We start from the raw sequence: 16433 nt of genomic DNA, 5'->3' as shown, positions 1-16433 counted from the left end.
AATTGAGAAAATTAACCCAGATGTTGATTCTTTGAAGAGATCAACAAAATTGACAAACTTTAGCTAGATGGACTAAGAATAAAAAAGAGAAAAGACTCAACTTACGAAAATTAGAAATTAAAGTGGAGACATTACTACTTATTCCACAGAAACAAAAAGGATTATAAGAAAGTACTATGAGTAATTGTACACCAACAAATTGGATAACTTAGGTGAAATAGACAAATTCCTGGAAACAGAAGACCTACCAAAATGAAACCATGTGGAAATAGAAAATATGCATAGAGCTCTAATTAATAAGATGAATAAATCAGTAATCAAAAATCTCCCAGCAAAGAAAAGCTCTAAACCTAATGTCTTCACCAGTGAATTCTATCAAACCTTTAAAGAAGAACCAACAGTAATTCTTCTCGAACATTTCCAAAACATTGGAGAGGGAATACTCCTTACCTCATTCTTTGAGGCCAGCATTATCCTAATACCAAAGCCAGACAAACACTATAAGAAAACAAAACTGCAGACTAATATCCCTATGAACTTTTAAAAAAATCCTCAGTGTAATACTAGCAAACTAAATTCAGCAACATATTAAAAGAATTACATACCACAACCAAGTGGGATTTATGCCTGGAATGCAAGGATAATTAGACATATGAAATCAGTGTAATACACCACATTAGCAGAATGAAGGAGAGAGTACATGTAATCATCTCAATCAATGCAGAAAAAGCATTTGATAGAATTCTATACCCTTTCATGATTTAAAAAAAAAAAAATTCAACATGCTAGGAATTAAAGGAACTTACCTAAACATGGTAAAAGTCATATATGAAAAACCCACAGAGAATATCATGTTCAACAGTGAAAGACTTCTATGATCAGGAACAAGGCAAGGATGCCCACTCTTGCCAGTTGTCTTCAATATAGTACTACTGAAAGTCCTAGCCATCACAATTAGGCAAGAAAAAGATGTAAAAAGAACCCAAATCAGAAAGGAAGACATAAGATTATCTCTGTTTGCAGATGAGAATATCCTGTATATAGTAAACCCTAAAGATTCTACAAAAAAAAAAAAAAAAAAAAAAAACTGTTGTAACTAATAAATTCAGGAAAGTAGCATGATACAAAAACCAATCCATTGTATTTCTATATACCAACAATGAGCAATCCACAAAGGAAATTAAGAAAGTACTTTCATTAACAATAGCATCGGCCAGGCACAGAAGCTAACACCTGTAATTGTAGCACTTTGGGAGGCCAAGGCAGGAGGATTGCTTGAGCTCAGGAGTTCAAGACCAGCCTGGAAAACATGGTGAAACCCTCATCTCTACAAAAAATTTTAACAATTAGCCAGGCGTGGTGGCACGCACTCATAGTCCCAGCTGCTTGAGAGGCTGAGGTGGGAGGATTGCTTGAACCCAGAATGTCAAGGCTGCAGTGAGTTGTCACCATGCTGCTGCACTTCATTCAGCCTGGGCAACAGAGCAAGACCCTGTCTCAAGACAAAACAAAACAAAACAAAAACAGTAGCATCAAAAAGAATTAAATACTTAGGAATTAACTCGACCAGAAAGGTAAAAGGCTTGCACTGAAAACTATAAAACAATTCTGAAAGAAATTGAAGAAGACAGAAATAAATGGAAAGCTATCCCATGTTCCTGGCTTAGAAAACTTAATATTGTTAATATATCAATACCACCCAAAGAGATCTAAAGATTTAATGCAATTCTTATAAAAATCCCAATAACGTTTTTTGCAAAAATACAAAATCCATCTTAATATTCATTTGGAATTTTAAAGAACCCAGAATAGCCAAAAACAAGCCCGGAAAAGAACGAGAGTGGAAGACTCACACTTCCTGATCTTAAAACTTACTGCACAGCTACAGTAATCAAGACAGTATGGTACTGGCATGCAGACATATAGACCAATATAATGGAATAGAGAGTCCAGAAACAAACCTCTGCATATAATAAGGTCAGTGATTTTCAGCAAGTCAGGACTATGGAGAAAAAAGAATAAAACATAGGGCAAAAATAAAACATTGAATTTGGCAGTGATTTATTGGGTAGACACCAAAGGCACAGACAACAAAAGAAAGAAGACAAATTACACTTCATGAAAATTTAAAACTTTTGTGACTCAAAGAACACAATCCACAGAGGGAAAATATTTCTTGCCTACAAAATAGGAGAATATTTTCAAATAACATATCTGGTAAGAAGGGATTTATATCCAGAATATTTAGGAAACTCTTAAAACTTAACCAAAAACCAGACAACCCATTTCAAAAATAGGCAAAGGCCTTGAATAGATATTTATCCAAAGAAGACATATGAATAGCCAACTAGTATATGAAAAGATGCTCATTAGGAAATATGAATCAAAACCATAATGAGATACCATCTCACACCCATTAGGATGGCTACTATCCTCAATCCCTAAAGAAAAATCAGAAAATAACAAGTATTGGTGAGGATGTAGAAGAATTAGTACCCTTGTGCACTGATGGTGTGAATTTAAAATGATACAGTGCTGTGGAAAACTGTGTCATGATTCCTCAAAAAAATTAAAAATAGAGCTACCATATGATTTGGCAATCTCACTTCTGAGTATACAGTAGCACCCCACCCCATTATTTGTGGCTTCACTTTCTGAAGTTTTAGTTGCCCATAGTCAACCATTATCCAAAAATATTAAATGGAAAATTCCAGAAATAATTAATAAGTTTTAAATTGTGCCTCATTCTAAGTAATGTGATGAAATCGCACAGCATCCCTCTTCTTCCACGCAGGATGTGAATCATCTCCTTGTCCAATTTATCCATGCTGTATATGCCACCTGTTAGTCACTTAGTAGTGGCTGTTGGGATAACGTCTCAGCTATCCAATTGAAAAAGCAAAGTATGATATATAGAGAGCTCAATACTATCCACAGTTTCAAGTGTCCCCTGGGGGTCTTAGAACATATTCCTGCCAGGTGCAGTGGCTCACACCTGTAATCCCAGCACTTTGGGAGACCAAGGTGGGAGGGTCAGTTGGTCAGGAGTTCAAGACCAGCCTGGCCAAAATGGTGAAATCCCATCTCTACTAAAAATAGAAAAATTACCCAGGCATGGTGATATGCACCTGTGATCCCAGCTACTTGGGTGAGTAAGGAAGGAGAATCGCTTGATCCCGGGAGATGGAGGTTGCAGTGAGCTGAGATTATGCCACTATACTCCAGCCTGGGTGACAGAGCAAGACGGCATCTAAAAAAAAAAAAAGAACATATTCCCACAGAGAAAGGAAGACTACTCTATACTCAAAATAATTGAAAACAGGCTAGAAGAGATATTTGCACACCCATGTTTATGGCAGCAGTATTCACAAAATTCAAAAGGTGGAAGCATTCTGAATGTCCATTGATGGATGAATGGAGAAACAAAATATGGTATATATCTGCAGTGGAATATTATTCAGCCTGGAAAAGGACGGAAATCTTGTCACATGCTATGACATGGATGAATCTTGAGGACATAATGCTAAATGAAATGAATTTATCACAAAAAGACAAATACTTATGAATTCACTTATATGAAATCATCAAGTTCACAGAAACAGAAAATAGGATGACGGTTACTAGGGGCCAGAAGGAGGATTAAAGGAGAGTTGTTTAAGGGAGATAGAGTTTCAGTTTTACAAAATCAGAAAGTTCTGAAGATCTGTTTCAAAACAATGGAATATACTAACACTATTAACTGCATACTTAAAAATGGTTAAATGGCCGGGCACGGTGGCTCAAGCCTGTAATCCCAGCACTTAGGGAGGCCGAGACGGGCGGATCACGAGGTCAGGAGATCGAGACCATCCTGGCTAACATGGTGAAACCCCGTCTCTACTAAAAAATACAAAAAGAAAACTAGCCGGGCGAGGTGGCGGGCACCTGCAGTCCTGTCTACTCGGGAGGCTGAGGCAGGAGAATGGCGTAAACCCGGGAGACGGAGCTTGCAGTGAGCTGAGATCCGGCCACTGCACTCCAGCCTGGGCAACAGAGCAAGATTCCATCTCAAAAAAAAAAAAAAAAAAAAAGGTTAAGGACTGGGCATGGGGCTCACACCTGTAATCTCAGCACTTTGGGAGGTCGAGGAGGGTGAATCACTTGAGATCAGGAGTTTGAGACCAGCCTGGGCAATGTGGTGGAATCCTGTCTCTACTAAGAATACAAAAATTAGCTGGGCATGATGGCATGAGCCTGTAATCCCAGCTACGTGGGAGGCTGAGGAAGGAGAATCACTTGAACCCAGGAAAGGGAGGTTGCAGTGAGCCAGTGGTGCCACTGCACTCCAACCTGGGTGACAGAGTGAGACTCCATCTCAAAAAAAAAAAAAAAAATGGTTAAGATGGTAAATATTATGTGTATTTTACTACAATAAAAAGAAATTAAAAATTATCGAGGAGCCCAAATAACTTCTGTTTATGTGAGTTATACCTATTGCTATTTACAGTATTAGAAATTAAGAGAGAAGTTTTTAAATTTTATTAATTTATTTAAAGTTATATCAAACTATTATATCACATATTAACATAAATAATGTAGTATTTTCATGAAAAACGACTGTATTTTTCAAAACAAAAACAGTTTATTGAGAAGACCAACATTGTTTTTCATTTTTTTTTTTTTTTTTTTGAGACGGAGTCTCGCTGTGTCGCCCGGGCTGGAGTGCAGTGGCCAGATCTCAGCTCACTGCAAGCTCCGCCTCCCGGGTTTACGCCATTCTCCTGGCTCAGCCTCCCGAGTAGCTGGGACTACAGGCGCCCGCCACCTCGCCCGGCTAGATTTTTGTATTTTTTAGTAGAGATGGGGTTTCACCGTGTTAGCCAGGATGGTCTCGATCTCCTGACCTTTTTTGCCAGTGTCTAATATCTGGCTTAATTGAAAACAGCTTTCTGCATTCAATATGTTGTAATGTGTTTTGGTTGTACTCTGTGAAGAAAATTTGACCTTATCAAATATATAATGTTAAAGAGAATTTAAATAATTCTCAAATGATTGGAGATTATAATTTTTGATACTACACCAAAACTCACAAATGATAGTTTCTTAAGTTAGTTTCAATGTGGAATCAAACCATACATTGGCGTATGTGGCATTTTCAACTGCATCTTTTATTGATGTGTGATTTCGTAACATCATGCATTATTTATTCGGAAAACATTGATTCCCGTACTCATGCAGATCTTCCAAATGTTGTCACATTTGATTACACAATATTGAAAAATAACATTTGTTAATATAACCACCAATTATAGGGAAGAGGAAAGAGATTGGGATAAGAGAGAAGCACAAAAGTGGGTTAGTTTCTGAAATGTTGGCAAAGTTCCTATTCTTTTGGTATCATGATTTGATAGTAATCAGTTTGCTCTTGGCTTTATTGTTTTAAGTATGACCCCCCTGAACAATGTAGTTTACTTTTGACTGGTTTTAAATATATATAAATGGACTCATATATACATGTTTGTACCTGTTTTCTTTTGTTCAATATTATGTTTTAGGATGTATTTCTTTTGTGTGTGTCTCTAGTATTTCACTATCTGAATAGATCAAAATGTTTAAATCCATTTTATTGTTGCTGAGCATTTACATTATTTTCAGATTTGGAAAATTTTAAAGTGCTGCTGTGAACATTTTTGCATATGTATTCTGTTCTGTGCTGTATAAGCATGCATTTCTATAGGATATAAACCTAGGAATTGCTGGGTCATAGGATATGCACATTTTCAATTTTAGCATAATAGATGATGCCAAACTTTTTTCATCAGCCCTGTAAGAAAGCTCCCTTTGCTCCACATCCTTGCCAATACTTGGTATTTTTAATTTCATTAAAATTTAATCTCAAGAGACTTCTTAAAATTTCAGCCTTTCTGGGGAGAAGTGTGCAGTAGTACCTTGTGTAATTCTCTGAATACTGGTGTGATGGAGCAAGTTTTCACATTTACTGAATATTTGGATTTCTTCTTTTATAAAGTGTACATTCAATTTTTGCCCCTTTTTATATTGATTAGCTTTCATTTTCTTACTAATTTGTGGATGTTCTTTGTATATTCTAGCTACAAACCCCTTTTTGATGGAAAATATATACAATTAATTTGGTACCAGGTTTACTTAACTTTCAGGACAGGAAACATAGCATATTAGCATTAGAGCATCAGGTATGCTAGGCCATATTTTAGTTCCTCATGTCAGTTCTTAGGTGAAAGATCGGGTGGGTAAATGTGGACCACTCTACCTTATAAAACACAGGATCTTGTAGCAGCCCACACACACAACTGTCAGATTCCCAAGGGACATGCTTGGTTACATGAATCACACTAAGCATAGGGAAGCTGCAGACTTTGTTTTTCAATAGGGATATATAGTTTATTCATAGGCCTTCAAGTTAGATGCAGTTCACCAAGCTGGGGTCAGTTTTACAGTAAATAATGTTGCCTGGTAACACAGCTGACTTCTCACTTTTAGCATAATCCAATATATTTCCATGGAATTCATGTTAGAAGAAGGTAAACTTGAGAGCATTTCTTCATGGAGAAAGAGTTTAGTTAACCCTTTCTGTTGGTTAGCCATTTCTCCCTGGAAAAATAATTGATATCATTACACAAAATTGAGTCTTCTAAGCCATGAATAAATATTTCCATCTTGGCCGGGCACAGTGGCTCACGCATGTAATCCCAGCACTTTGGGAGGCCAAGGCGGGTGGATCACGAGGTCAAGAGATGGACCATCCTGGCCAATGTGGTGAAACCCTGTCTACTAAAAATACAAAAAATTAGCCAGACATGGTGGTGTGTGCCTGTAGTCCCAGCTACGTGGGAGGCTGAGGCAGGAGAATCGCTTGAACCCGGGAGACAGAGGTTGTAGTTAGCTGAGATCGTGCCAGTGCACTCCAGCCTGGGCGACAGAGCGAGACTCTGTCTCAAAAAAATATAGATAGATAGATAGATAGATAGATAGATAGATAGATAGATAGATCTCCATCTCTTTACTTTTTTGCAGTAAATCTTGATAGTTTTTTTATAGCAGTTGTATATTGTTTTTGGATTTGTGCCAAGTACTTGACATTTTTATGCCACTATGGATGGTTTTCAAATTTTTAGTTTCTGTTTTTATTAGTTTATAGGAATACAGTTGGTTTTGTACATTGATTTTGTATCCAACATCTTGCTAAATTCTCTTATTAACTCTAATAAGTTGTAACTTCTTGTGGATGTTCTACATACTCAATTATATTATTTGTAAATAATGCTTTACAATTTTGTTTCTTTTTTAATATGTTTACCTTAATGTCTTTTTCTGACCTTAATGTACCAGCTGGGACAATGTTGAATAAAAGTGGTGACAGATGCTCAATCTCAAATATTTCACCCTTGCAATATTTGCTGTGGCCTTTTTAACAAGTTAAAGAAGATTCTATATTACAGGTTGCTAAGACTATTTTTTAGAATATAAATGAACATTATTTTATTAAATGTTCTTCTGAATCTGTTTAGATGATTATATTATATATCTTTCCTCCAAATCTGTTAATTGGTCAAGTTACCTCAGTAGATATAAGCCAAGTATGTGCTCTTGGGATAAGTCTAATTTGTTCAAGATGTGTTATCCTTTTTTAATAAATTACTAATATTTTCATTAAAACTTTGCCCCTATATTCATGAGAGTTTTCTTTAATTTTGCCTTTGCCTTTTGAGTTTTGGTATAAAGGCCCATGAAATGAGATAGAGAGTAATCTCATTTTTCCAGTTTTCTATAATTTGCGTAATATTGGAGATACTTTTTCCTTGAATGAATGTTTGGTGGAACTTATCAGTGAAGCCAACTGGAATATTCTTTGTGGGAAGGTTTTTAATTACAAACTCAATTTCTTTAACAGTTATAGAACTCTCTGGGTTTTCTATTTCTTCTTGTGTCTATTGCAGTAAGCTATACTTTCCTAGGAATTTGCTTCACTCTTTCTTTCTTGGTCACTCACACTACAGGTTTAATTTACTTAGTCTTTTCAAAGCAGCAGCTTTGGCTTTGCTGATCCTCTCTATTATATGCTTAGTTACTATGTTATTATTTTTTCCTTTTACCTTTTTATTTTACTGTTTCTACTTTTGGGGGAAGGGGATGAGGCCCATATTGCTATTTGGGAGCCCACCAAAAGTGCAACGGTACCTCTCAACTCACTCTTCTAGACTACCATTATAAAAACAGCAGAGAGTTTCACTTGCTCTCTAGTTTTCCTGTCTCTTCGTGTCTTGGCTTGGAGAGAGTCGGTTGATGTTTTGTAGAAGATAAAAAAAAAAAAAAAAAATTTAATTATGGCACAATCTTTCTAGTAGTAGAATAACAAAGCCTAACTTCAGTTTTACCATGAGAATAAAGTGAAGTGATTTAAATGAAAACACTTTGAAAAAAAAAAATAATAAGACCAATACAAGTCTAAGTGTTCTCATTCTCACTGTTGCTAGTTTTTGGGTTCACCAAATGCTTAGATATATTCAAAGTTCCCTTAACCATGATTTGCAATAACTGGGGAAAATGTCCAAGAATTAGTAGTTGAGACAAAAATGTGCTACAATTTTACCAATGTTAGTATATGTCTCATTGCACTGGACTTAATTAGCTCTTGTTCTAGTTATAGCCAGTAATTTGAAATAAAACAGAATGGACAGGTTTATTAACAGAGAGACTCTTGAAGTTGAAATTGTTTGGGTTAATTGCTTCTTTTGAATCAACTAATTAAACATACAGAGGCCAGTGATCTAACCTCTGAAAACGATAAGAAGTTGACTGAGACGTTTGTTAGTATTGAAAAATTTACAACTTCTGCTGAAGTCGTACAGCAGTATTATCTTGAAATGTGAAATGCATATTGTTTAAAAGCACGGGCTTTGGAGTGGGAACTCCTTGGTATAGGAACTGCTCTGCTTCCTGAGTAACTTCACTTTCTCCAACTGTAAATTGGAAGTAAGAGCAGCTATCTCAAAGGAGTTGTGAGTATTAAATTAGCTTATCTGTGTAAAGGTCTTAACTTTGTGGGACATAATAGGTGCTCAGTATATAGTTTATGAATTGATGAAAAATTAATAAGCCTTTTTGTAGAGAGAAGAACTGAATATGTTACAGTAAAATGAAAATCTATTAAGTGCTACAGGAAGAACACAAAGAATCAAAGGAACACTGAAAAAGGCTTCCTACTGAATGGGAATTGGGAGGAGATTTCGTGTAAGAGATGACATTTGAACTAAATCATGAAGGTTTGAAGATAGAGTGGAATTGCAGCAGTTGTGCTTGGGACAGAAGATATTTCATGTGGAGGTGATGATGTGTATGATCCAAGACTGGGTGGAGATGGGAGACCTGGGGTTTAGGCAGGAAAGCATAGGGATTTTAAAGGATGGTGAGTAATGCTAGAGAGTAAATACATTGAGAAAGATTTGGGATTCAGTGCTTAGAAGTATTTTGACATCATTTTGTATGGTCTTGAGAGCCATTAGAGACTTTAAGCTGTGCTTTAAGAAGACCGATGCTATGACATGGGTTGGTTTCAGGGGGGATTTGGAAGAAGGAAGACCTATTAGGAAGATTTTGCAATAGGCAAAAGGAGATAGATTATAAAAACCTTACAAAATATGAGCAAAACTGCCTGTAAATTAACTGGTAAGAGATGATATATGAAGGAAGAATTCAAAGGTGATTCTGACATTAAAAATCTAAACAATTGGGACAATAGCTGTATCATTTGCAAACACAGTGAAAATGAGCAGGTTGTAAAGAAAGATTACAATTATGGTTTTGAACATACTGAGTTTGAATTTTGTATGGTAGAAAGGACAGCCAACTGGAAATGTCAACTTGAGATAGTTTGAACTATAAATATTTGGGAATCATCTGCATGGAAGTAATAGTTGGAATCCTGGGAATGAATCAGCTCAAAGTGTGGTAGAAAACTATTTAGAGCAATGCCTAGAGGAATACGTGGCTGTATCCGTGGAAGAAGGGCAGACAGCAAAAGAGAAGGAAACTATAGTTAGAGGGATAGAGCAGAAAAAATAGAACTGACATTTCTTATTAAAATTTAAGAAAATTTGCAAGTTATTTGACTAGGTTTTCTGAAAGAAAGCTATTGCCATTGTTAGGAAGAATAACTAGGTAGCTTTATTACCTTTAACATGTAATCTATATTAAACAGAAATAATGCATTAAAATTCATTATATTTGCAAGTGTATTTCTACCTTTTATGGACAGATTTTTGTGTCTTTCTTTCTTTAAAGCAACAAATTACAAAGTCATTTAGAGCTTCTTTTTTCACCCACCCTATAGAAATAGATACATTGCCAAGCATTGCAAGTGCCATATTTTCCACATAGAATATCTAGGTGTCAAGATTATTTTCTAGTTAAAGCTTTGTTTGGGGGGAAAAAAAAAGAAAGAAAGAAAGAAGAAAAGGAAAAAACATTTTATGATCTTGAAATTCATGGCCTTTGAAATTTCTAGAAGAGCCTCAAAAAATAGAAATTCCTGCTGATAATGCATTGGTGGTGGTAATAATTGCAATTCATATTAACTGAATGGTACTGTTTGCCATACATTGTTCTAGGTGTTTTACATGCATTTTTTTCATATAACAGTATTTACTGAGTACTTATGCTCTACCAGGCACTGTTCTGGGCATTTGATTTAGGTTAATAAATAAAACAAACTAACATTTTTGCTTTCGTGGACATCTTATTTAGTGAGAGCAGACAGATAATAACCAGTAAGCATAATAAATAAAGTATATGGACTCTAAGAAGATGATAAGTCCGTGGAATAAATAGAGCAGGGTAAGTGGATTCAGGAGTGCTGAATTGGAACTGGGTGATGGAGGTGGATTGCTTTTTTTCTTTTCTTTTTTTTTTTTTGAGATGGAGTCTCACTCTGTCTCCCAGGCTGGAGTACAGTGGCGCGATCTTGGCTCACTGCAACCTCTGCCTGCTGGTTCAAGCAGTTCTTCTGCCTCAGCCTCCCAAGTAGCTGGGACTACAGACATGTGCCACCATGCCCAGCTAATTTTTTGTATTTTTAGTACAGACAGGGTTTCACCATGCTGGCCAGGCCGATCTTGAACTTCTGACCTAATGATCTGCCCACCTTGGCCTCCCAAAGTGCTGGGATTACAGGTGTGAACCACCACGCCCGACCAGATTGCATTATTAAGTAGGATGGTCAGAATAGGCCTAATGGAGAAGATTGCATTGGAGTTAACCATGCAGATATCTGAGAGAGTACCAAGCAAATGGAGCAATCTGTGCAAAGGCCCCAAGGTAGAAACACGTCTGCGATATCCAAGGAACAACAAAGAGATTAATATGATTCCATTTTGAGGAAGATATGGTTTCAGGCATGATGGAGCTACAGTCCATTGGCTCCTACTCCTGACTCATGGCTGTTTGCTCTCTCCAAGGAACACGTAGGTTAGGAAACTGTATTACAGCCATGAGTTTAAACACTGGTGGAACCAGAGGTGGTGATTCACTGAATTAGAATTCCCCTAACCAGCTGCACTATAAAAATCCCTTAAGAACATGTGTGCTGACTTGATCAGAGGCACAAAGGAAAAGAATCTCAAAGTGAAAGGACCAGTTGGGATGCCTACCAAGACTTTGAGAATCACTACAAGAAAAACGGCTGTGGTAAAGGTTCTAAGACATGGAATCACTCCCAGAAGAGCATGCGCAAACAGTTTATTGACTTGCACAGTCCTTCTGAGATTGTTAAATAGATTTCTTTGATCAGTATTGAGCCAAGAGTTGAGGTTGAAGTCACCATTGCAGATGCTTAGATCAGCTATTTTAATAAATTATCAGTTGTTTTTTTCTTAAGAGGTCAGTATGGTTCAGAGTGTTTAAGGGAGAGAGCAGTAGTTAAGATCAGAGAGGAAATGGACATGGGGAGAGTGAGGCAGATCTTGTTACTAAACCCTATGAGATATGTACCATTATAATCTGCACTTTACAGATGAGGAAACTGAGATACAGACAAGTCAAGTAACCTGCCACATCTACTGTAAAATCAAGAGCCAGCTGTAACAACAAACAGTTTCATCCAATTATGTACTGAAGGTTTCAAAATGATTTAATTGTTAATTCCTTTATGGCTTTCTATAAAATATTAGGTAAAAGATCAGTTCTGGAGTAGATGATTTCATTTAACAATGGCTCTATGATTTTCTTTCTCTGTAAACCACCATGACCATTTATAGGGCTTGTTGTAATTTCATCAAAGTTTCTTCAATTGCGTATGACTTCTTTTTGTTGGAAGTACAATAAGCATCCCTTAATACAAGGCTTTTGTATTAGAACCAACTTAAATTTTGGTTTAGTTCTTCTAGCCTTTTCATATTGAGCCTTCTTAGAAACAGAGATACAGTCGTAATCATAATGATGTAATATGTTTTCTTTAGTTCTTACATACAGAAAGCCATTCTAGATCATAATATAGTGATAATGTCATTTATATATTACCTATGGACATGCTACTGATAATTGAAATGAATCAGTGTAATGATAGTTACAGATTATCTGGCCCATGTATGTATTACCCATGCTTGAAGTGAATCAATACCTTAATAATATAATTTGATATAGAAAAACAATTTAATAAAGACAATTCTTTAAACAATGGAAAGTGTAAGGAAAAAAAATGTTTATGCCTACCTAGTTCAGTGATCCCCTAACTCATCCATAAAACACTCTTCACTTTACTCCCAGGTTAAATGACTAGAGGGATTTGAAAGTCAGTGGATCATTACATGAAAAGATATTTAATAGTTCACTTTTACACATGTTAGATTGCTAGTTAGCTATTATTTTTCTAAAGTAAATTTAGTATATTGGGATTCTGCTTTTATCTACTTCATTATATTAAGTAGAATTGATCCAAACTGTTGATTTTTATGACCTGTGAGCTTTTCAGCATTGACTTCGTAGAGATGATCATTTAAGGAACAGTACTTTGCTAGATTTATGGTTGTTTACATAATATTTTGTTAATCTGACAGTTAATAAAAAATGAGAAGTTATTTTAGTGGTGCTTCTTAGTAGTCTTCTCACAGAAGCAGTGAATGCATAAATCATAATTATGTGGGGTTGATGATTTTAATTGTTTGGTACTAACATGCTTTTGTCAAGTGGGGGCATCATTGATCTTTCTTAAGTAAGCAGTGTAGTAAGAATGCTTTGCTTTTTAAACTTAAATGATATTAGGAGTAAATACTTGTTCTCTTTTCATTTAGCTTTAGAGGACCTCTATTTAATATGTAAGTTTTCTTATAATAGCTAGCACTTTTAATTAATAGCAAGATTTAAAGTCCAGAAACATTTAACAGTTTTCTTTGTAGTTTCCAATTGTACTAGCCTATAAGGTTACCATCACAAAATGCAGTTGTTATTCAGTAAAAGAAAATGACATGGTTTTAATAATAATAAAAGTTTAGAATAAAATTGTTATTATAGAGTCTTAGGTTTGTTGTTATTATTGATGTTTTAAGTATATGAACAAGGGTAAAAGTATATACTTATGATTTAAAACACACACACCACTAAGTCACCTAGTATTCAAAAGTAGCTCTCAGTGATAATTAGAAAATATTTTGAGCATATCCAAAATACATACTGTTGTGTGCTGTTGCCACCAACACCTGTTGCTAATAACTCTAAAACTGTTTTGCCATCATTAAATTTATATAAGAAGCATGTTTGAATATGGTTATCATTGTGCTGTTTACTTAAAATGCATATATGAGTAGTGTATTTTTAAAACTAATGATAATTTTAATCTCTCCACTACTAGAAATTTGTGTTACATTTGGACCTTGAAATACATTATTTTTAACCTAGTCAAAAAGGAACCATATTTGTACATGATTGCATTTGGGGGAAATTTTGAGGGCGTGCAAGTTACATAGGTATTTAGCCTTAAGTATTTCAAAACTTTAACATGATGTTTCTCCATCAGTAAAGCTCCTGGCCTGTTCTTATGTATAAGTTTAAAATCTTGCATATCTACATCTTTGTCAGGCAAATGCCAAGGGCTAAAACTGGAGATAATTTAAGATTTATGTCTCCCTCTTGGAGGTTGCAGTTGTCGTGAATTTACAGTTGTGAAGGATCTAAACTGACATCAAAGTGTTCAAATGATCTGATTAGGTCAATTAATGTTAATTTTCATCTTCCATTAAATTCTTTTAATGTTTTCCTCTTTTCATTTTTTTTTAGCCAAGCCCTATACCAAGTCCTGTTTTGGGGCGAAAGCCAAATGCTAGTCAGTCTTTGCTTGTATGGTGTAAAGAAGTTACAAAGAACTATCGAGGAGTAAAAATCACCAATTTTACTACATCGTGGAGAAATGGTTTATCTTTTTGTGCAATATTACACCACTTTAGACCAGATTTAATGTAAGTAGAAACATTTTCCATTCCCTATGAATATTTTGTACATAATAGACATTTTTTAAAAGAACATAAAATAATTTCTTAGCACATGTCCTGAAATAATTTGTATTTGTTTTATTACCCCCACCTCTTGCTTTCGAGAGATGTATGTCAGAAAGCTTTTCCTTTTTCATACCTAAAAACAATCTTTTCTCTTTTTAAAGAAAATGGTGGCTGGACGTGGTGGCTCACACCTGTAATCTCAGCACTTTGGGAGGCCAAGGCGGGGGGAATCACCTGAGGTCAGGAGTTCGAGACCAGCCTGACTGACAGGGAGAAACCCTGTCTCTACTAAAAATACAAAATTAGCCAGGCGTGGTGGTGCATGCCTGTAATCCCAGCTATTCGGGAGGCTGAGGCAGGAGAATCTCTTGAACCTGGGAGGCGGAGGTTTCGGTGAGCCAAGATTGTGCCATTGCACTCCAGCCTGGGCAACAAGAGCAAAACTCTGTCTCAAAAAAAAAAAAAAGAAAGAAAGAAAGAAAATGGTTTTTCTCCTTAATCTCAAAGAACTGACTTCAAATTATTATGAAAACTGTGTTAGTGTTAAAATGAGATGAGACAAATAAGCCTGTAATTTTTACATTGACAACAAGGGATTACCTCATGGTAAATTTGGTTGTCAAGGCTAGTCTTTGGTCCCCTGCCTTAACCTCTCTTTTCGATGGAAAGCTTCAGGCAGTGAAACGTGTAATCACTGTTTTTATTCATTTATTTATTTATTTCCTTAATTTTCCACACTATTAGTTTTGTTGATTGAATTGCTGTGAAATTGCTAGTGACTCTTTAGTATTATTGAATGTCAAATTTTTAGATTCAGTTTGTTTTAAAAACAACTGTTTTTATGAAATACTGTATGTACCCACTGTGCTTTTTTCTCCCTCAGTGACTACAAGTCTCTGAATCCTCAAGATATTAAAGAGAACAACAAAAAGGTAAGAATTGATGCGCAAGAAAAATACGTAGTTTCCATTTTGGCTTCTCTGCAGGTCTTTATTAATTTGGAGAAAGTGAGGCAGTTTTATGAGGTCATAACTACAACTCACAGAGTGTTGTCTGCTTACTGCAGTACATTAGGATACATGGTTTACTCTGGTTTATCGTGAACTTTTAAGGACTATAAGTGCCAGGTTGGCATCATATTATAATATGCAAATTATCTTTTTAACTGTTGAATATTTGTTAAAGCATAGTGCTTTTATTCTAAGATTTGGCTTTTTAAAAATGCACCCAAAACTGTTGTGCCATAGCTGTTATGTAAGTTTAGAAAAATATGTTGGTTGGGGATGAGAAGAAGAGCCTAATGGGTAAGCAAGAGAGAATACTTAGGTTCTGAGAAGCAAAAAGATATAAACCTTGGTTCTTTTCATTTTCTGGTAAACCATATACAATTATGCACTGCATAACAACGTTTTGGTCAAAAACAGACCACATAGATGGTGATGTACCGTAAGATTATAATACTTTATTTTTACTGTACCTTTTCTATGTTCAGATGAACAAATACTTATCATTGTGTTACAGTTACCTACACTATTCAGTATAGGAATATGCTGTGCAGTTTTGTAGCTTAGGAGCAATAAGCTATACTGCATAGCCTAGGTATGTAGTAGGCTGTACCATCTAGGTTTGTGTAAGTACCCACTGTGCTGTTTGCACAACAAAATCGCCTGACAGTGCATTTCTCAGCACATATCCCCATTGTTAAGCAACACATGACTGTATTTTCCCACATAATTAATCAATGTATTGAGATCAGAGCTTCCCAACTGGTATGGGGCAAGGGGATATGGATCCTTTCAGCCTTCAGGGCAATCTATGTAAGGCTAAGTTGCTGGAGCCCTGGACCAGCTAACTGTGGCCACAGGCTGACTTATCTCTTTACCCCAGCACACAGTATGTGTGTTCTGTGTGCAAGGAGGGAAGCACCTAACT

The 16433-nt window shown here is 35.8% G+C and overlaps 1 protein-coding gene across 8 annotated transcripts in view; it reads left to right on the top strand.

Moving 5' to 3' along the window:
- The window catches only part of EHBP1 (EH domain binding protein 1), a 352471-nt gene that overhangs the window by 236750 nt on the left and 99288 nt on the right, over nt 1-16433 (top strand). For all 8 annotated transcript variants that reach the window (XM_030921086.1, XM_030921089.1, XM_010369131.2 and 5 more), the window contains 2 exons: nt 14284-14462; nt 15385-15433. In XM_030921086.1, the coding sequence (XP_030776946.1) occupies nt 14284-14462; nt 15385-15433 (228 nt within the window). The remainder of the gene's footprint in view (nt 1-14283; nt 14463-15384; nt 15434-16433) is intronic.

The sequence above is a fragment of the Rhinopithecus roxellana genome, chromosome 17, assembly GCF_007565055.1.
Source record: "Rhinopithecus roxellana isolate Shanxi Qingling chromosome 17, ASM756505v1, whole genome shotgun sequence".
Classification (NCBI taxonomy): Eukaryota; Metazoa; Chordata; class Mammalia; order Primates; family Cercopithecidae; genus Rhinopithecus; species Rhinopithecus roxellana.
Note: the sequence above shows the minus strand (reverse complement) of the source record. Positions and strands in the feature narration are given on the sequence as shown.